Consider the following 21,469-nt stretch of genomic DNA (forward strand, 5'->3'; position numbering starts at 1 on the left):
AAGGGTGTTTTACCTTTACATGTGCAATTGGGGCAGCACAAGCTTCGTGGGTGCTTCCAGTTCTGAGGTGAGTGCATAGTGGCAGCAACTGAGCAGAGAGGATAACGCAGAAAGAGCAGGACAGATGCCTTTCCAACCAACAAAAAAGGGGTAGGGTTAAAATGCCCTGCCAGACCGCAAAGGCTGTTTAAGTATGTAAGTCAGCTTTTATTTTAATGCAAACTAAAAGCTTTTTGAGTTCTGAGAAACATCAAAAGGACCCTGTGAAAGAACATCTGAAAAAGTGGAAACTCCATGTGCCTTGAGCTGTGGTTGAAGATGGAGGCACATGTCTGTTCTGCTTCACAAAGAAAATCTTCTTCCACAAGCAGGAAACCAACCTAACAGGGCTCTCCTTCTCAGCAACCACTGGCAGGTAGTCAGCAGCCAGGTCCCCTTTGGATGGCTTGAGCCCCCAGAAATGTGGGATAAAAGAGGTTACTTGATGCGGTAGAGAACTTTACGTTGCATGCGGTGCTGGATCTCTCCACGCCGCATCATGAGCTGCAGCACCTTGTAGATGGCATGTTCTGGGTATTTCTGGAAAAGGGGAAAAACAGAGCAACATGAATAAGCACAGATAAAGCTCCCTACAGGCCAGCAAGAACCAGAAACCACCTAGAAAGCCTCTCCAAAGGCAGAGAATGTTGTGGCATGAGCTGCTTGCATTCCTTTTTAGCTGAACTATTTCAGTTCTAACTGCAGAGCCTCACAAACCAAGCAGTTCCAACCTACAGGCAAATATTGCAGGGTACCAGAATCGCACCCAGCCCCCACACTTAACACAGAGAACTGAGTTCCTGCCTCAGTTTCCCATACTCTGCAATCTTGTTACTTGCCAATTCCTGTTATGGATTGCAAAAGCAACTACTAAAGGGTTCTCCGGACACCTTTCAGGGAATGGGTTTCACTCTGCAAACCAATAGCCTGTGGGTACATGTTTTCACAGACCCCATCGACCATCAAGCAGGACCTCTGCAGCCCAGCCCACCTGCCGCATGAAGTCCTGGACGATGCTGTGCTCTGACACCTGGGAGCCGATGGCAAAGCGGCGCTTGAGCTGCTTCTCAATGCGCGACAGCATCTCTTGGTCCTCCTGCGTTGTGAAGCCTTCCGCCCCTACAGAGAGAGAGAGGCTGTATGAGATCTCTGCACCACTCGGGTGTCACCCTCAGAACCAGAACGCCCATCTCCCTAACCTCCTGCCACACGTGCATGTCTCTAGCATCAGAGAGCTTTAGGAAGCTAAGCAAATCCACCATCAAATATTGCAGAGCTTCAAATGCTCAGCCAGACATAGTCCTAACCATCAAACTTTCCCCGAAATACTTCATGCCATGTTACCTCCAAAGGAAACCTAGTGTTTACCCTCATAGGAAAAGTGATCGCAGTACAAGATGAGAAACAATCAGTTTCCTCCACCCCCAGCACTGCACTCTGTCCTCAAGGCTACAAGGAATCAGACTCTACCCACTTCCCTGCTATTGAGAGACAAACTCCCCTGCTTGGATGATTTATATTCATCACTGTTTATCCTCCTTGGTGAGCCACAGCTACATAGCTGCACAATAGTCCCTGTGGGAGCAAGAAGCCCTTGCTGCCGTGTGCTCTGCATTACTTTTGCTCAGAAAGCTCTTCCAGCACACATAGCAGCAGCACCCCGTACAGAGAATGCCTTTTAGCACCCTCTCTGCAACTCCCAGCGCAGTCTCAAGAGTGAGTTTGGCTCCTCTTGATCTATGCACTGGGGTCAGCTTCATGCACTCGACCAAAAAACATCTCAGGCACCTCCAGCTCACCTGCCAGGCTGCCCGACATGGCCGCATCGAGCGTGGACACCTGGAAGAGCCTCAAAGCCTCCTCAACATCTGCCTCGGTGGCGAAAGGCTGAAGCTTCATCTTGCTAAGGGATTCAGCGATGCGAACGATGGCCTCCAGCTGCCTGTGACCGATGGAGACATATTCCTCTTTCTACCTTGGTTCTAGCAGGCTCTCTCCTTCCCTCCCACCCGACAGACGCATGATTCCTTGCTCAAGGAATCTCCTGCCCCATGGCCACACTTCCAGTACTGTCCTATGGTACATGCAGTTCATTCATTGATCAGAAAATCGGGGAGGGCTCCTGATCCACAGGAGGGCTCCCCGAAAACTGTTATCCTCCTGAGTATAACTCAGGTGACACTCAACAATGCACTGAACCAATTGTAACCCTTGGGAGTTTATGTGGCACAAGAGCAACAGTGGTAGCCATCCCTCAGTGCACGTGCCCCAGGCATTCAGGATCCATGTTCCCTATGCTTCCCAAAGTCTGTGCTGAGAGGGCCCTCACCGGACAGTGATGGGGATGCTGGAGCGACGATCACTCTCCTGCTCATGCTGGCGGGCACCGCTCCGCATCAAGATGTAGCGATTCTTGAGCTTCTCTGCGGCTGCTGCAGACAGGCGAGGGCCGCACTTCCTGCAAAAGAGGGCAGGGAAACTTGAAGAGGCGCCACAAGGGTGGATGTCCTGTCACTGCAGTGAGACAGCCTGAGGAAGTGAGAGGTGCCTCCAAGTTGTAGCACAACTCCAGGCCACTCTCACTTCCTTTTCTTTTGGGCAGGAGAAAAAAGGTCACCCAAACGGAGCACTTCAAAAAATGTGACTAAAATGGCTTTGTGGCTGCTGGAGACGGCCCACTGTTTTAAGAAAAACCTTCTATAAGAAGCACATGCGTAGCTCAATATGTGGTCATTCCCGGTAACTCACTCCTACGCACGTAACAGCCCAACAGTTAGTGCAGCAGCATTCAGGCAGGCACCTAAGGGACCTCAGGGAGCACATCTGTATTGCTGTGTTACTGCATGCTCTGCCTGTGGTTCTGCAACAGAACCTGGCACTGACAATAACAGCGTTATGGGGAAACACCTTTCACTCACGTGCGACAGAAGGATATGAGCTTCTTCAGCTTGTTCAGCTCAATTTCACCTTCCACAGCCTGGGTCTGTGTCAAAGCACTCACGTGTAAGGACATCACGTGCTTGGCCAGTGTCTAGGAAAGCAGAGGATAATCAAACAGTATAAGAATTCATGCCTTCAATCACAACATATGATCTTACAGAAAAATGGGGTAGTTTTCTCACATAACTGTACAAAGGCTCTGTCCTGGTGAGACCAATGTTTGGCAGAAAGTAACAGTGCTTTAGACGATGTGGAAGGGGTCCAAGCTATGTTAGTGTTGAAGACGGGATTAAAGTGCCCCTTCAAGCTAAACTTGATCTTACACGGGCTGTGCTCAGCTCAGTAGAAAAAAACAGGTTAAGGGACTGATGGGGCAAGGGTTCAGGTCACACCTTGCCCTAATGGACAAATGGGACACAACAGAGGCTTTGTTTCTTCCTCAAATTCTCAGCCCAGCTAAATAAGCTCCCAGCTACTTGCCCTGCTGCTCTTGGTCTTGTTTCTGTTAGGCTGACTGTTTTGCAAGTTCCAGCTGAACCCACAGGCTCCAACTCACCAAGTCTCGCTCTTCATTGTGCTCATCCTTGACGATGAAGATCATGTCAAATCGGGACAGAATGGTGGGCATAAAATCAATGTTCTCCTCGCCTTTGGTTTCATCCCAGCGCCCAAAGACTGAGTTGGCAGCTGCAAGCACTGAGCAGCGGGAATTCAGCGTGGTTGTGATTCCTGCCTGCAAGGAGGAAAAACGCCTAAGGTCAAGATCACATCCATATAACAGCAGGGCTGGGTAGCTATTAACCCACAAAAAAAAAGGTACAAAGTGGTTTGCAAGGACTTTTATCCTCAATCACCTATGTTTAAATAAAGCTCGTCAAGTAGCAACCAATTGCTCTGCTAGGGTTCCACATTGGACAGAGGTCATCACAGCAGCTGCTGGAGGCTGGACCTGCATGTCCATCTGGAAGAAAATTAGCTTCAACTGAGACTTAGCTCTGAGCAACCTCATTTAAAACCCTCTGATAATGCCAAGAACACAAAAGTGAGTTTCTACACTTGAATTTGAAATATGAGCCAAAAAATTGGAGGCCTGGGGGTAAGAATCCACCAGGAAAGGCCAGAAGGGGAAACACCCACACAGGCTGAGTTACTATTATTGTAGGATTTTCAGAAGCAACACACACGAAAAAAGAACAAAAACACATAAGACAGCATGTCTGAGATGTAAAGGGAATCACAACAGAGAAGATTTCAGAAGATCTGATAGGATTAAGTGACCCAACATAGGGAATAGAATAATGTGGATGTGTGACAGGGAGAAGCAATCAGACTGGCAACATCCCTGCTGGTTTGAAGGTAGCACTGGCATTAAGAGCACTGAGCAAGAGAAAGTTGCTCCAGCTACTCATATTAAGACGTACTGAACAGATAAGGGGCATGTCAGAGCAACCAGGAGGGTGGAGAGCTGCAATTAGTGTTGAACAGGGGAAATAAAGAGAAATTCTGGTTTGAAGTCAGGCAATCTCTGCAGGTTTTGGAAACAGGATAGGTGGCAGAGTGGGAAGGGAAGAGCAGAGAGCAGGGAGAAAGGAAGAAAAGGAGGCAGAAGTGACACAAGAATGTGAGTGACACTACTAAATCTGCAGGAGCAGAGCAGGGGAGGGAGCTCGGTTTCATCTTATTCAGGCTGTCTGAACAAAGACAAGCTGATGCCCATAGCAGGTACTACTGGTCTCAGATCACAGAAACCAGTAACTATTAAAAATTCTGCCTGGAAAAGCAACTCTAAGACACAGAGAGCTCTTAGTCAGACTCCTGCCCTTATTGCTCCCCTCCCACCCTGGTGCAATGCACGTGCTCACAGCTCACCTTTGCGATGGAGATGGTCTGTTGTTCCATGGCTTCGTGGATGGCCACGCGGTCATCCTCCCGCATCTGGTCAGCAGAGGAGGGACAGAGATTTGCGGGGGTGGGAAAAAAAAAAAAATCATTTACTTCCACTGGACCTCAGCCAAATGTTGACTGACATTGACTCCCTGTCAATACTTCTGCTCAAGAGTGTGGTATACAGCCAGCACGACCTCCCTCCTTTGAGCCACTCTGATGCAGAATAGGACCATGGAGCCTGGGAATTACCTTGCAGCTCCATTTCCTTTTCCAAAGGAAAATGAGGTTGTCGTATGAGACACCCCTCTTCTCCTACAGCTCTGAACTCTCCAGAGAAGGGCTCACAGCACAGTGGCTTTCTTCCCCCCCCGCCACACGCTGTAGTGTCGGTACCTTGTCAAACTCATCGATGCACACGACTCCCCCGTCTGCCAGCACCATGGCTCCTCCCTCCATGAAGAAGCTTCTTGAAGAAGGGTCTCGGATCACAGAGGCAGTCAAGCCAGCAGCACTGCTGCCTTTCCCAGACGTGTATACCTAGCAGCACATGGGACAAGGAAGGCTGTGAGCCACCACAGGATCTAAGAGCTCGTCACTCCAGTCAGAGAAAAGCTATCCCACCACACTGCAAGATCTGCCTTGCTACAGTAAGACCCATAGCACACATTAAATCCGGGTCTGCTGGATGCAAAGCAAGATTATTGCATACTTCCAGGCACTGGACTCGGGAGTTGTGATGCACTGGAGGGCTTGAAGACATATAAATATAGGTAATAAGTAGAGAACCTAGTGATTCATTGTTAGGTGGGCTGCTGCATTCACTTTGTTTTCCCTCTGGGGAAACAAGGCAGTCAGAGGCTGAGTTTAATAGAAACTACAAAAAAACAGCTGAAAAATATAATCTCATGCCTGAGCTTTCTCTCGAGCTCCGTGCCCAAGTTGCAGTCAACTTCGTTTGTTCTGAGCAGCCAGCCTTTCTGCTAATCAAGTCTTTACAATAAACAGCATCAGTCACATCTTTGGACATCTGCAAATAGCCAGGCTCATATCGCAACAAAGAGTATTGGTTGCTTCTCTTCCCCTCCCTCATCCTCTCTCCTGCACACATCTCTCTTCCAGGCTAGCACCTCTGCCATCCAGTCCAGCTGTGCATGTATGGGCAGTTTTCTGCTGTGACATTCTTTGGCCCTCTGTGCTATACAAAGGAAGCAAAAGAAATAAGCTTCACTGTAAGCTTATGCCTTGTATCATGCATAACACCTACCCCAATTGGTGAACACTTCTCCACAAACTTCAGCAGCTGGGATTTGGCTGTGCCAGGGTCACCCAGCATCAGTAGATTGATGTCTCCTCTGCGGGTCAGCCCATCGGGGAGCCTGGTGTGACAGGGTGGGAAGGAAGACAGATGGTGAGCACTTATTCTGACAACAACTTATGGCTGATAAGTGGCAGGAAGTTGTTAGCATTGACAGAAGACTGCACAAGTGCTCTGCTCTGCACCTGGGATGATACCACTACCACCACCCCATCTCTACACCAGGCTATTTTTTCTCACCTCTTGCGAGATCCTCCAAATAAGAGGCAGGCAATGGCCTTTTTGATGTCAGTGCTGCCATAGATGGAGGGTGCAATGCTCTTTGCAATGGTCTCGTAGATGTTGGGCATGGCAGCAAGGCGACGAAGTTCCTCCTCTTCTTGAGGGGTCACCGAGCCCGCAAAGCTGTGTCCTACAGGAGGAAGAGGAGAATCAGCCACAGCAAGCAAACGCGTGCTTTAAACAGAAAGAAAGCCCCTGTCCCCAAAAGCCCTTCTTGCAGATTGCAGATGTTTGCTAATCCAACAGGCAGGCTGTTTCCTTGGAGGCTGAGGGAAGGAAGGGACTGAATATATAGCAAGACAGGAAGGGGGAAGAAGGGAAAGGATTTAAAAAAAAAAAAATCTTGGGCAAAGCAGCTCAGGAGGAGCCAGAGAGAAAATAACATGCAGGACTGTTTTAAATACACAGCTTTATTTTAACTGTTGTCTTCAGCCCAGATCTTCAGGGACAACTTAGTGCGTTCTCACTAAAAGTACTTAAGCAACATGAAGGATCCAGGCTGAAGCCTCATTTAATATCATTATGGAGAAGTCATACAGAGCTCTTGAGCAAGTTCAGAGGATACAGGTTAAGCCATCCCACCTGGACTAGCTTGTGTTATCTGTTAAATATGACAAAGTGAAGGACCCAGGCTGTGATTTTGTAGTTCTTCTTGGGGGACTTCCTTATCCAGCAACATGGCCCTCCTAACACCACGCTATCAACACAACAGACAGGACACAAAAGCAGCCTTCACCTGAGCCCTCCACATCCACCTGGATGCCCACGACACGGAGGTAAGCGCTTCGGATGCCCACACCCACGTTGTCACGGCTTTTGTTCTTGCTCTGGGCAGACTTCTTGATGGAATAGATGCCCATAATAGTGACTCTGTTCCCTGGGACAACTTTGTCACACAAGTACCTAAGAAGAGGAAGAGAAAGCAAAGGATGTCAGAGGAAAAAGACAGCACCAGCAACACCTCTCTTGCCAAACCCAGAAAAATTGAGGCACAAATGCTCAGCAGTGATAGCTTTTGAAAGGGGAGAGCTAGCCAAGGCTATGCCAAAAAATGTCAAGGGGCTTTTGAGCCAGTTTATGGCTTTTGAACCCGTGTACTGAGGCTTCCATGTGAAATCAAAGTAGCATCAGCCACACTGTCCAGGCCTGCTGAGATACCCAGCCACCAGCTGTGTGAGAAAAAGGAGTAAGCAGAAGCTGCCAGGAGCAACAATGTAAGATCGCTTCAAGGTGGAGCAACATGTCTACAGCCCAAGTCTTTCCCAAAACAGATGGGCAGCATCCCAGGGAGTCACTGTCAACACCCTCACATCTGAGGGCTGCTTCCCAAACTGCCTAGTCCCCTAGTTATGTGGCATGGCTAATGGTCACAAAAAACTGCTGTGGAAGTCACAGGAGGAAGAGGTGAGAAGGAAGAGGTTAAAATATCCTGGAACTGCTGTGAAGTAACTGCCCAAGTACATGGGCACGCACAAATGTGGTTTGCGGCAATTCTGTGCAATGCTCCTAGGGACTGATGCAGGAAATGCCAGAATATCCATTTCAACTCATAACTTCTTGCCAGGGAAGAGCTAAACCCAGCATCAGCTGTCTGAAATGTCCTGTGGGATGAGTGGGATGGAGGACTTGCTTTACCTGTCACAGTACAGCTGCATGTGTCGAGGCATCTCCCCATGTGGCACAGCATCTGGAGACTCCTGGAGCTTCAGGACCTGGAAGTCCACACACTTGCACTTATCTGGCATAATGAAATACGGGTCCAGTGGGCACTTTGGGCGGCCAGCCTGTTCTCTGCATAGAGATCAGTCAAGAAAATTATTTGACTGTCAGTACCCAGAAGACATCCCCTCAAAGCCCTCTTTGTACAGACAAGTACAACCCAGAACAGCCCACCTTCCCCAACAGTACCAAGTAAGGCAGAAGAGCAGTCATACAAGCCAAATCAAAGCTTCACCCGACTTTGTATCTTGTATGCAACAGCTGCCAAAAGCATGTGTTAAGCTCAAACCATCAGATCAAGCTAAACACACAATGATACTTCCCCTTACTGCTCTTCCAACCTCCTCCTCCTCCCCTGCTAGCTCAAAGGAGAAAGGTAATTCCGTAATTATCAGAAAGTAACAGTACAGACTCAATGACCTGACAGAGCATTTTTCTTTATAACTTCATGTATGAAGCAAATGTTAAGTGGTTTCCGTTGAGAAAGCAATTAGCAATGTGACAAGACTGTCTTCAACCTCTTAGTCTCTTGAGACACCAGCCCTACATATCTGTCTTGCTATACTACATGTTCTTGGAGACAAGAAGCACCTCCACATCCTGCTGGCTTCTCAGCACATTATTACTGATGCCTGAATCTATGCCAGCAATGACAGGCCTTTCAAGGAGGATAACATGAGAACAAAAAAAAAAAATCTCATAAATGTCAGTTCCATTCAAGATAGGAGGAGAGGTGCCTGCACTACAACTCTGCAGATGCACTTCTGTAGTCAAGGATCAGGAAGCAGATGCTCTACAGACTAAATAAAACAATGATTCCTCTCCCTAAGATCTCGAAAGCTGCATTAAAGATGAGGCACAGGAAAAGTTAGCATACATGAGATCAAACACACAATCCATCGCAATCAGTCATATGCAAACAATATGGAAGATCAGATGCTAAAATGGAAATGCAGGTCTAGAGGAAGAAAGACTACATCTTATCTTTTGTCATGTTTTGGAAAAGGAATGATATCCTGAGCAAAGAAAGGTGTAGGAAGAGATGAGGCTTTCAGAAGGGATTTTAGGAAGGTCTGCAGAGCTATGGAGCAGTTTCCCAGTCTTTCAGTAGGAGCACCTGAAAATCCCAGCCTTTGCGACTGTACAACAACTTCCATTTGCAAGAGTTGAGATTTTTCAGAAACATCTATGACATTAGTTTTCTCTACAGCTGAGCGAGAGGCAAGAAATTAAGAGCCACCTACGAAAAAATATCTCATGCTTAAACCAAATGGGACTCATTTGCAAAGGAGTTTACCTTAGCTCAACATTTATGCACAGCATTTGGAGCTCTCTGCATCTTAAGTGAATGATTCACATGAATGTGAGAGTAGACAAACACTGTGTACACTACTGTACCTTAAAACCCTCATAGGATGCATTGGGACAAATTGCTCAAGAATTTATTCAAGCTCTGCTAATATTTTCCAGGAATCACTGGTCTAATCAGTAGCTACCCAGTAACCTGAACTCACAGCTTACCCTGACTTGAGCAGGAGGTTGGACTAAAGACTTCCTGAGGTCCCTTCCTGTCTCATTTAGCCTTTGAACAGACAGTTAAGTTTGCCAGCAAAGGAGTTGACTAAATGCAGAGAGGTTGAGCTGTTATCTAAGCAGATTACCCTCCCCAAAAGCAGCACATATCTGCAGTGAGAAAATCAGCTGATTCCTGGGATATCTAGAAGGGAACAACAGTTTGGAAGGGGAAAAGCAGTTTTTGTATGGCTAACCAGAATGAGAGAGTTGGTAGGGCATAGTTGAAGCAGCCACTAGGCTAATCATAGAAATGGGTCCAGTCCCTGCAGTGCCCTATAGATACGAAGAAGTTCCCCGAAACTGCCACTCCACATAGCCTGCAAGATTGGTCACGCAACATCCATGACCACAGCTACTCCCACATGGATGGAGCTAAAAGCTGCTGGCCGCAGACGAGAGCAGGTACTGGGACAACAGGAAGGGAAGAGTCCCAGAGCAGCACAGACCCTTCCACCTTGTGGGCTACAGAGCTGACTCCATGTAACACACATGGGATGAAGAAGGATGAGAGAATCTTTTGTCCCACAACTCTGGCACATTCACCCTCATTCCAGTCCTTACGTGTTGCATTTCCTGGGCAAGGCGTAACCCTCCAAACCCGGGCGCACAGAAATGTTGCTGATGGTGTTACGGCAGCTGCGGCACTGGATAGCTATTTTGGTGGCTTTGGCTCTCACGGGCGTTGCTGCAATTACAATCCCAGGGATCTTCACAAGGTGGGACATCTGGTCAGACTGAAAGGGAAAATGTGCAGGGAAGGTGAGAAAGCATTTCATTGCAAGAGTGACAAGAAGCTTAACCATACTACAGGTGTGAAAGAAACACAGGAGTACCATAAAGAAAAAAAAAAAAACCCACTAAACTTCTTGGCAACTCCCCACTCTTGTTCTACAGGAATAGGGGGAGACTACATGACTTAACTCTTCTGCCTTCAAAGTGAGAGAGGTAAGAGGACAAAACACTACATACAAAACCCCTCTAACAGCATTGTCAGCCAAGATAGGACCCAACCAAAACAATCCTGCACAGTCAGAGTTAAGATGCTTTGTATTCTTGTTTATAAATTAATGAACAAACCATGTCCTGAATCAAGTAATCAATTACCTAAAGTTCCACCAGCAATCACACTCACACACAAGCAACCCATTCCACATAGCAGTAGTTTCACCTCACCTTCAAACTACGGATGTTGGCAGCATTGGCATCTGATCTCAGCATGACCTGGATGTCTTGCAGAGCTTCTTCACCTGAAGGACGAGGACGGGTGACCTCATCTGCAACTTCTTTTGCTGCTTCTTCCAACTAAAAGGCGAATAACTAGGCTTTTACCAGCATACTATGGAGCACCATCAGGACTGCTCTCATTACATGACTAAATGTTAGTGCACCAGATCTCCCATTTCCTCCCTCCTTACCAGCTGAAGGTGCTCTGCTGGTTGCTTGTACAAATAGTCAGCAAGATCTTCATCAAAGCTGGCTAAGTCTTCCATCTCCACCTCAACCCAGTACTGACCCAGGTTATAGTGGCGCTTAAGTTCATCTCTGCAAGGCAATAGGCAGTAAATGTTTGCAGAGCAGAAAGCATCAATCTTACCAAATATGTCCACTCACCATCCCAAAACAACCTTGTGATTTCCCAGGGTGCAAAGAGGGCAGGTTCTGCATGGAGACTTTACTTTGGAAAGGAAATTCGGAAAACAGGCAGAGCTCTAAGAAAAGCCATGGGGGTCCTTGAGGGTCCTGGGCAGATCTTTCACCCCAATGCACTTTCAAAAGTGCCGTAAGATCAGGAACATTAGTTCCTGTAGTGATAGTGTAAGTTTAATGCTATTTTTTCACTAGAGTCACACTATCAGATGGGCAATTCAAGAACTCCTATACAGAATAATGTCTATTCTACTAAAACTGCAACAGTTTAAAAAAGAAAAGGATGTAACAGCATAGCAGGCAATATTCCCCTTACAAAAAAAAAGGGTGCAAGAAATTCAGAGGTGACAGCTGAAAGATTTCCCTAACTCCATCTTCTCTCTCACCAGTCTCTCCAACTTGCATAGGCAAAGCAATCACCGAGGGACCTCCAGAACTTCACAGGGCATAAGTGGACAGCATTTTACCAATTTTCATACACCAGACTCTCCAGGTCAGGCCATATGTATACCATGCATACACTATTACACCATTCTTACTACTACACTACTCTCTGCCACTGCAGGCCCAATTATTGCCTACAAATACACGAGAATGCCAGATCTCAGCTTTCCCATAAGCTCAAATGGGAATGATGACTTATCTTATCCTAGCAAAGGATAAGGTCACAGGCAGGGAAGTGGAGCCACCACGAGCCACGGCAGCACCTGTATTTGAAGGTGAAGCCGGTGCGGTCCGTGCCCACGCGGTACTGCCGCAGGAACTCCTTGAACCGCCTCTGCAGCTGCGACTTGCGGATCTGCCCCTCGTCGGCCGACGCGTCGCCCCCGAAGCTGTCGCTGTAGTAGACGCCGGGGTCATCGAAGCCGGACATGGCCACCCTGGCAGGTCAGAGGACACGGTCACCCCCGCCCACCTCTTCCATCCCTCCCTCCCCCCCAAAAGAGATCCCACCTCCCGCTGCCCTCTCTGCTACCATACGGGCCCACAGGCCTCACCATTATCCCAGGACCCCCCAACCTACCCCCTCCTCCCCCACCCCAAAGGCCCTCCTTGTCCCACGGGTCCCCTCCCCGCCGCTACGCTACCCCCACCCCCGCATCCTCTGTCCCATCGATTGCGCCAATACCGCCAAAAATGGCCCCCCACCCTCCTCCCTGCGGGACGGAGCGCAGCCCCCCCGCCGCTCCGCACCTCGCCGCTGTCCACAAACCGCCAAACTTTTCGCGGCAAAAAAACGCGTGAGGGGGGAAGTAAATTGATCAGACGCTTTCCGAGCGCGCCGCCGCCGCCGAGCGCTCCTATTGGCCTGCGCTCAGCGCCCTCCCGCAACTCCTCGCTCCGGATTGGCCCCGAGCATCCTTGTCCCGCCCCACTGCCGCCGCGCGCCCCACCCCCTTTGGGCCCGGCGCAGTTTGGCGCGAAAAAGCAGGGGAAAGGGGAGGGGAAAAGGGAGGAAAATGGCGGGTTGGGTGGGACTATTGTGGGCGGAGCGGCGAGGGGGAGGCGGGAGTGAGACCAGCGCGGCCGGGGCCGGGGGAAGGGGAGGCACCGTGGTCAGAGCGACACGGGTTAAGGGACACACGTGAAGGGACACGGATAAAATAGAGAGGCGATAGCTGTGAGGCTGGAGGATGAGGGGGGAGAACACCGCAGTTTTCTGGAATTCCTGCCTCCCTCCATGCTGGGTGCTGGGGGGCATCCAGCTGTTTGCCCAGAAGTTGCCCCACCAAGCCCCTAAACCATGGCATTGGTGGCAGCCCTCCGTATCTTTGGGTGGTGCTGAGAGGGCCCTTGATGCACCCGAAAAGGGGATAATGGAGATCTGTGAGGATTAGTGTTTTGATCACCTGGCTTGCCCAGAGAACTTGTGGAGTCTCCAGCCTGGGAGATGCTCAAAAGCAACCTGATGCAGTCCTGGGCAGCCTGGTCTAGGTGACCATGCGCCAGCAGAAGGTTAGACCAGGCGGTCTCCAGAGATCCATATCAACTCCAGTCATATTGCAGTTCTGATGTTTTGGGTGCCACAGACCAGACGAGGAGCCATGGGAGATACCTTAGAACATCTTCAGGGCCCTTCCTGTGAAGACTACGCATGCCTTGCACTCGTGCCTTTCTGGGGTAGCATTTGGGATGTAACTGCTGACAACTCTGGTATCTTCACGGGGTAATGAGGGCTAGTCCATAGCTCAGGTGACAGATCCATAATGGGCACATTTCAGAGGAAAGAGAAGGAAAGACTGTATACAGATTTGTTGTGGTGCAGCAGGCCAAGAGCCAAATAAGGCTGGATGAATAAAGAAGATAGCTCCATCTGGGACATACTGGAAAAGGGAAATGGCAAGTGGTTGGACAATTCAGAACTCCATAGGAAAACAGCAATCCAAAAAGCTATGCTGCAAGCGCAATAGGCATGTGAACATGTTTTAGGATATATTTACTCTGGGATACTTTTCTGCTAACTAGTACTAAATTCTGGGGGAAAGATGTCATTGAGTAACCATTATGGCTTATAGAAAGTGTACAAAAACAAAGTTTTAATTTTTACCTCTGAAGACTTGCTTTAGGGCAGCAGAGCAGGGCAACTGGCTGTTCTAGAGTGCACAGATTTTCTGAGCTTCTTGGCATTTATTTGCATGTTGGGGGCATTTATTTGCTATGTTGAAGGAACATAATGATTTAGTTGGGTGGGTTAGATAGACAGAATAGGTGAACTTAAATTTGAATGGATGGAATGAATTTGAATGTTTTTTCTTGGATTTGAATAGCTATCACCCTGCTTTTCAAGCATTTGACTATCTTATTTTTTTAACAAATAACTTGTTTTATTTTTTTTCCAGGGATTGGCGAATGAGTCCAACTAGGGAAGTATTAGAGGGCATTTTGGAAGAAAAATGGGACAGACAAGCCTGAGGGCAGTTACAGTCCGTCTTTCTCACTGTTTTATTCTCTACAGGACCTGCCTTCTGATTCTTGCTCTTTGAGTCCTGGTCCTTAATGTAGATGAGTACATGGGATGAGTCTTTGGGATGAAGGCCACAGCCAGAACAGGTAACATCTTGAAGACAGATTGATCACAGAGACTCTTGGGGTAGAAAAAGGTGAAAGGATTCTGAGCTGAAGGATTAACAGCCTTGTCGATATCTGCTCTGTTGCACTCAAATTGCACCCACTCCTGCAGGGACCTATGGCCTATGGCCATAACAACAGCTTGCCCACAGCCCAGACCTCCAGTTCTGAGTGAGCAAAGGGGAAAATAGCTGTTTATGTGGGCTGTCATTGTGAAGCCTAAGAAACTTGTGAAAGTTATCATTAGGATAGATTGGAACAGAGTCTGGGTCTGATAACTCCTGCTTTTATTTGGTTATTGTGTCTGTGGAGGCAGCAGCTCCAGAAGACATAAAATTGAGAAGCAGAAAGGCACCTCCATTCCATCCAGATACAACTCTAGCAATAGGAAACACCAGGCTTGAAGACTTTACATTGATGTTTATTATGTATATAAATTATCTTACAAGATAAAAGACCAACACTGTTTGTTCAACAACCGTATTATGCTTAAAAATGATTTGAAAAAGATTTAATCCTCTAGTGACATATAAAACAGTATATATAACCCAGAGGAACCTTGTGGCTCCACAGAAACAGTGATCACCATTCCAGCTAGCAGTATAAAATATTGAGCAAACAGAGCTCTGAGGAGCTTTTTATTTCTGAGGTGAGACAAGTTACCAAACGTGCATTTCTGATCTTGTAGGAGCTCTATAAAGCAATGACAATTCCTGGTCATTGCTTTTACATCTTTTCTGCCCTTATGTTCTAGTGATAAGTTTAGTCTGTGGCATAATTTACACCAAGCACAGGAGAGATTTTGCCTGAACCCCCTTAACACTCTCTTTTGCTTTCTAGGGAGAGAAGTCTCCTAATGTTAGTGACAGAGCCAAGATCACAGCACCCAGCCAAGGAGAATTTATCTCGGAAGGACTGGGGAAGACGGATTAGTTCATGGTGAGGAAAGGCATTAAAAGAAGGTGCAGGTCCTTCTTGTTCACATGGCAAATAAGCCCACTGCGACTGTTGTGACTAGGAAGCTGAGTGCAAGGATCCACCGTATGAGGGGAGTGTTGGACAGCACTTCTGTGTGCCTTGTGTTTGTCCTCTCTCCTTCTTTCCCAGACACTGGACCTAGATGAAATAGAAAATAAATAAAAAAAGTTGAAGGAAGGTATGTGTGTCTCTACTCCACAGCGCTGAGCAGACTTTGGTGCATTTGTTTTGGGGAGAAGGAGATTGCTGGGAGTCCAGTGAGGCAGGAGGAAGGAGTGACAGCAGATTCTGCTCTGCTTGTATTTGGCATCTTCCCTGGTCTCCCTACTGGCTATAAATAAGTCACACCAGATCCTAAAGAAACTCATTCAAACCTCTGACACATCTAGAGACAGTTAGATGGTTAAACTTTAAAGGCATTTTGCCTTCTTGCTCAGAGTAATGTAATCAGTTAGGCATTTTATGACTTAATAGGTACTCCTTAACACTCCAGACAAATAATTGCCCTAGAGCAATTGTGGAATGGGGCTTCTCATCTAACACTGAGCTTTTTAGAAAATCCTACCTTTTAGATAGGATTTTAGTTTCAGAGGGTGTAGGTCATAAGAGCTTTATTATGTAAACCACATCTGATCAGGGAAACCACTTTCCTCTGCACACATCTGAGTCCTGTCCAGACTGACTGCAGTCATCTGAGTCCTGTCACAAGTCTGACTCCTTAAAAAGCCATCACTTTTGCCAGCAAGAGCAGTACTGGCTATGTAGAAACGGTCCTCGCACAGGATCTACTCCTTTACCAGTAGATGGAGCCTTTTCAGTGTTGCAAAATTTAACTGGAGTCTCTACAGCTCCACTTTCACTTCACCTTTCATGCTGATTTTAAACCTAGCGCATTTTCATTGATTTCAGGAAATATTTTCAGTAAATACATCTGAGAGGCATGAAAATAGCCACAGGAAGATAGAGTCTGAAAGGAGAGCCTCTTGGGTAAGGTTGTATATATAGAAGAACCTCTGTCAACATCACAGCTATTATTTTAGGCCCAAAATTGCAACTTTTCACAGACATTCTTCATGGAGAACTCAAATACGTTCTCTCTGCTCTGCCACGTCTGGAGGCAGCTTCACACATATCAGGGCCCCTTCTTGCTGACTGCTGGTGAAGAGATGAAGCAAGAGCCTCACGCTTATTTCTCAGTGGTTTGTACAAGCGAGAAAGGAGGAAAAGAAAACCACAAGGGGCAATTTTAAGCAACTGCTTTTAGAAATCTCTTACCATGTTCATATGATTTGTTAGCGTTCCTTGTCCGAAGCTCTGCCTTCAGCTGCACAGGGTGACCATTTTCTTGGCCCTTAGACACCAGCTCCTGCAGTGCTTCAAATACCTAAAAAGAATGAACACTGTCACATTAGGTGGGCTTTTTTCTTCTTTCCCTGGACCCCTTGCCCCTGCCCTAGACCCTTCAGGAACCAGAAGAAACCATGAGTCTTCAACCCAGTGTTGCCCCTCCTGGTACTGCTGCCCTTTTTACATAGAACATAATCTACCTGTGGGGTCAAGAGAGTGTCTTTCAAGCTCCTTGTTCACTTTACAGGCTTTCCTGCTCAAGAGAAGGCCCATCTTCTGACAGGAAGGAAAGCAAGGTCTATGTGTATCCAGTTAGGATTCATAGAGGAGTTGCAGAGCTTTACTATGGAGGTGGGGCAGGTAGATGTTGATTCCTGCTCCCAAAATAAAGCCTCATTTATATCTAAACAACACCACAAGAAAGAGCTTGAATTCAAACCCTAGAGGAGGAAGCAGGATCTTTTAGAAACTGGTTGTTCATTAGACTTCCAGGTAAGACAAGTGGAGCTGCCTATCTCTTGGCCTAACCCACAGTTTGCTTTGAGCTCCCCGCCAGAAATATCAGCTTTGCCTTTCCCCAGTAGCTGTTATCTTGTTTGAGAGAAGGGTGTGGGCAGACAGGGCTGGTCAGTTGTTACTCACTTGTATATTTAGCAGGAATGCTTTCTTGGCTTCTTCCAAGACTCTTGTCTTGGTGGCAACATCCATCTCAAGGGCATTCATGCGGGAGCGATAGAGCTGCTTGAACTTGGTGGCATTAGATACTCCATCGAAGGTGAAGAAAGCCAGCCCTTCTCCAGTGCTGGGCAACTGCAAGGCCTTTTGGGCAATTTTCTTCAGCACCTGCCCCCCTGACAGATCTCCCAAGTACCGAGTATAGGCATGGGCTACCAGGAGCTCTGGATGTTTCTTGCCAACGTAATGGAGTCTTTCTACGTATTTCTGAGTAGCCTCAGGACATGGGATCTCTTCCCTCCAGTTGCTGCCGTAGAAGTACTCCAAGTCTTTCTCCAAGGCGGCTTTCCGGTGCAGCTCCGATGGAAAATAAACAGGAGCATAAACCGGGTTATTCTTGTTGTGTTCTATCTCTTCCTCCAGAGCAGAATAGATGAAATACAGGGAGGCAGTAACCAGCTGAAACAGAAGGGAGGTTATGAGACATAGGTGCATCTGTTTGTCTTCTAGCTTTTGGGACAAATCCTCCTATTAAAAAAAGTTACTCATATGCACACCCAGTATGAATCATGCACATATGTTATGTTGTTGTAAGTTTCCCACGTGGAAAACACAGTTGTAAGACACAGTGAAACACCCTCTGGCTGCTCCTCTTCGGTTTGAGGCAGCATGAGGTGACACCTAAGCCATTCTCAACAGATATTTTGTCTTACGTGTCCAGGCTGCTGTCTGCACCTTCAAGCCTAAGTTCTGGCAGCTTGATATGATAGAAAATGGAACCCTATTAAATCATGTCTGGTCTCTTCAGTCTTTCCTGTCAATAGATTTTTTTTTTTTTTTTCCCCAAAGGTACATTTTCCGGTATATTGTTCAAATCTCAATGCTTCAGGATATGCTTTTCCTTTGTGGGGCTTTGTGAGATGATGACATACCCTATTTACTGCCACAGCCCATTCATCCTGTGGGCAATCCACCATCCTGGGAACTGAGGCACCACTGCTCATCATTCGGGTTTCCAAGCGGGGTTGCCTGTTTGCTTTCCCTTCGGTTGTCCCAAGGAGATAAGATACAAAAGGAGACTGAAAGCACAGCTCGCCTCTGAAAGATGCCTTTGTGAGAGATCACTGTGAGGCTGTGTATTCATTTCTATTTTCAAACCATTGTTATTGTTGTTTTTCCCAGCTTACACAATATTTTTTTTCTATCTGCCAGCCTTTCCACATAGTGCAAGACAGTCCAGCTGTGTTCGCTCCTTCTCTGAACTTTCTGCTCTTAAAAGCTATATACATATTTACATGTCCACTATCTCTTGCTGAAATCCCTCATCAGCAAAAAAGTGTAAAAAGTGAAGGTACTCTAGTACAGGTGAGTCAGGCTTGAGGGGGAAATTAAACACCTGATAGGAGAGAAATTGGTTTATTCTCCCACAAAACTCTTAGTTCTACCAGTAAAAGAGCTGCCATTTCAACTTTTCCCCACTGTGTCAGCAAACAGGACTTTGATATACAGACAGGCGCAGTTGGTTGCAGAAACATTCAAATTTTATGGAGTCATGTTTCATGGTAGATACAAAGGTTTGCCAAAAGGGTAAACAAAAGAGGAGTTTTTAAACAATAACTTGCTATCCAGTTTACTGGAAAAGAAGCAAAATTTATAAACATTGCCTAACAAATCAAAGGAATTTCATGTGACTGTTGCTTTCAGAGGCAGATAGTAGTTTAGTGAGAAATGTAGATTTTAAAATCACCGTTTTACTTTTTAAAACCCAGTGTCACTTTTCATCCTCTCTGCCTGCCTGTATTTTCTAAAAACTGAGATTTATTCCTGGATCTTAGAGGTTTATCTTTTTAGGTCTGTCTCAAAGTTCATTGCCTAGTAAATACTACAGGCAGCACCCAAGATTAACAGTATACTTGATTGCGTATCATGAACATAACCTGTCAGAAATAAGTGCTCTATTTTTCCTACTCCTGTGGACGTGTTTATCAAGGATCAATTCAACAACAATATAATTAAGCCACAGGTCAGATTACTAGCTGTTATTTGCACACACATGTGTCACATCCTCTAGCTTCCCAGGAATTTCTAGCTCAGGTGTCTGCCTTGTTTTTACACATGGGTTTCTTACGTGGCTCAGTTCACATTATCTGGCCAGGTTAGATACCAACTTAATATCTGCAAATGATTCTGTTAATCTAAGAAAAGCAACAGGCTCCTACATGTTAACAGTAGATGTGACTTGCTCAAACTCCCTCTGCCTTGGCTAACTGCTCCTGATCTCAACTCTCATAACTTTAGTGATAACTACAACACTCCAAAGTTGAGTGCCAAAAATGATCCCACATTTCCCATTACTTCTTCATTATTTCTAGCTGTTAACTGCCTACAGCATTCTAAAGTATTCTCTGTTCTTGTTGGCATTTTGGCTACTCATACACCTCCAGGTATTTTTACCTCCATTAAGTGTCCTTGGCCATAATTAACACGCAGGCATTTGTAGGGAAAGATAAAAGCAATTACAATCTCTTTGCCTTTTTATAGAGCTTCAGCTTGGCTGCCCAGGCAGAAAGACAAAATCCTGCCTCATGTTCTGCCAGAGAAGCCTGTAAGATCCTAGAGTGCTAATGTTTAATTATGAACTTGTTTTGCACAGGAGTTTGATACTGAACAGCTGTGATGCACAGGGCTTCCTTTGCCCCTCAATCATTAGTCCCCACATAGCCTGTCTGATCCACCAGAGTATTCCCTGACAAGGAATTGCCGTCCTCAAGCAGTACTGCTGCAAGTACCTTAAATTCAGGGAGCGACACCTGTCCCTTCTGAAAGTTCTTCATGAATGGTGTGTTCTCTGCCTGCTCATGCACCTCCTTGGTTGCTTCTTTCATGAGTTCTGACAGGTCCCGCAACATGCTGAGGAAAGAGAGCAAAAAAGATGTTGATCCTGTCATTCTCCTCCTGCAAAATGGATTTTAGCTGTCTAACAAAAACAAGGAAGCCTGAGAAGGCCAGGGAAGGAACAGCATTCCTGAGAGCACAGATGGGAATAGGGGAGTGCTAGTATCCCAAACAGTGACTGAGGGGGAGCAAAATTATCAGAGTCCAGCCAGAGGGCAAAGAAAGCGCACGCTGCTCACAGCAGAGGGACCTAAAAGCAAAGGGAAAATACGATACTTTTGGATGGAAATTTCCCTCTTATCCCCATCCCACTCTCACCTTTCAGAGCCGTGTCTCTGGGAAGTTTCCATGTTTCTCCACTTCTTTTCCTCCTCGGTGTGCCTGTTGTTTTTTCTTGCCTTTGCTTTCCTCCTTCCCTCCTGTTCCCAGGACACTGTGAAGCACTGGAGCTGGATTGCCTGCCCAGATTCTGCCTCCAGCTTTATACTCGGGCCAGGTCACGTGAGCAGCGAAACTGCTGACCTCAGTGTTGAGACAAACTTCTTGCAACACGGCCACACTTCCCTTAGCAGCGTGGTTGTCACCCTCTCTGCCGGCCGCCCTAGGAATCCGACTTGGAAAGGCAGAAGGAAGTCACCTGATTTCTCTTGACAATGTGCACAAATAAGAAAATGTTCAACAACAACTTTTTCGAGACTGCCTGGCTTGGTAACCCTTTCAGCCCAGTGCTGCTGGCACGCAGAGCGCGGGTGCTACAAGCAATGGTCACTGTGCTAAGGGCAGGGATGTTGGACGGAGGAGTGGGCTTCTGTGTTAGCACCATGGTCAGATGTGATGGGGCAAGGTGGGCAACCTCATCTCCTCAAAAGCTTCTAGCCCAGTCTGTCCCCACCTGGAGAGCTAACACAGCATCTGTCCTAATCTCTGTCAAGACTCAGGTGTAAATATTTGATTTCCTGCGGTCATTAACATTGTCAGAGTTCCCTGGGGTGACAAGGTGCTTACCAGCCATGGGGTGGGGTGCTCTGCGATGCAGGATTTGGGGAAAACTCTTGGAAATTCTGCAGAGACTTTCAAATGTAACTAATTCCTCTGATTTAG

The 21,469-nt window shown here is 46.9% G+C and overlaps 2 protein-coding genes across 2 annotated transcripts; both read right to left on the reverse strand.

Annotated features, from left to right (window-relative positions):
* Window positions 1-410: 410 nt before the first annotated feature.
* On the reverse strand, window positions 411-12,613 carry MCM5 (minichromosome maintenance complex component 5). The gene is made up of 17 exons (XM_088531928.1): window positions 12,599-12,613; window positions 12,112-12,285; window positions 11,173-11,299; window positions 10,931-11,059; window positions 10,319-10,491; window positions 8,099-8,254; window positions 7,200-7,366; window positions 6,422-6,593; window positions 6,131-6,242; window positions 5,260-5,403; window positions 4,849-4,914; window positions 3,536-3,712; window positions 2,958-3,070; window positions 2,369-2,497; window positions 1,839-1,981; window positions 1,031-1,158; window positions 411-579 (listed from the first exon to the last, which is right to left on the reverse strand). The coding sequence occupies exons 2-17, from the start codon at window positions 12,276-12,278 to the stop codon at window positions 478-480; spliced, it is 2,205 nt and encodes a 734-aa protein (XP_088388054.1). The 5' UTR covers window positions 12,279-12,285; window positions 12,599-12,613; the 3' UTR covers window positions 411-477.
* A 2,366-nt stretch (window positions 12,614-14,979) lies between these two features.
* Window positions 14,980-20,810, reverse strand: HMOX1 (heme oxygenase 1). Its single transcript, XM_088531929.1, has 5 exons — window positions 20,687-20,810; window positions 20,263-20,383; window positions 17,441-17,932; window positions 16,727-16,835; window positions 14,980-15,589 (listed from the first exon to the last, which is right to left on the reverse strand). The coding sequence occupies exons 1-5, from the start codon at window positions 20,716-20,718 to the stop codon at window positions 15,453-15,455; spliced, it is 891 nt and encodes a 296-aa protein (XP_088388055.1). The 5' UTR covers window positions 20,719-20,810; the 3' UTR covers window positions 14,980-15,452.
* Window positions 20,811-21,469: the final 659 nt, after the last annotated feature.

Source organism: Tinamus guttatus, unplaced genomic scaffold, assembly GCF_059628265.1.
Source record: "Tinamus guttatus ecotype Peru unplaced genomic scaffold, ASM5962826v1 Tinamus_guttatus_pri_ptg000439l, whole genome shotgun sequence".
Classification (NCBI taxonomy): Eukaryota; Metazoa; Chordata; class Aves; order Tinamiformes; family Tinamidae; genus Tinamus; species Tinamus guttatus.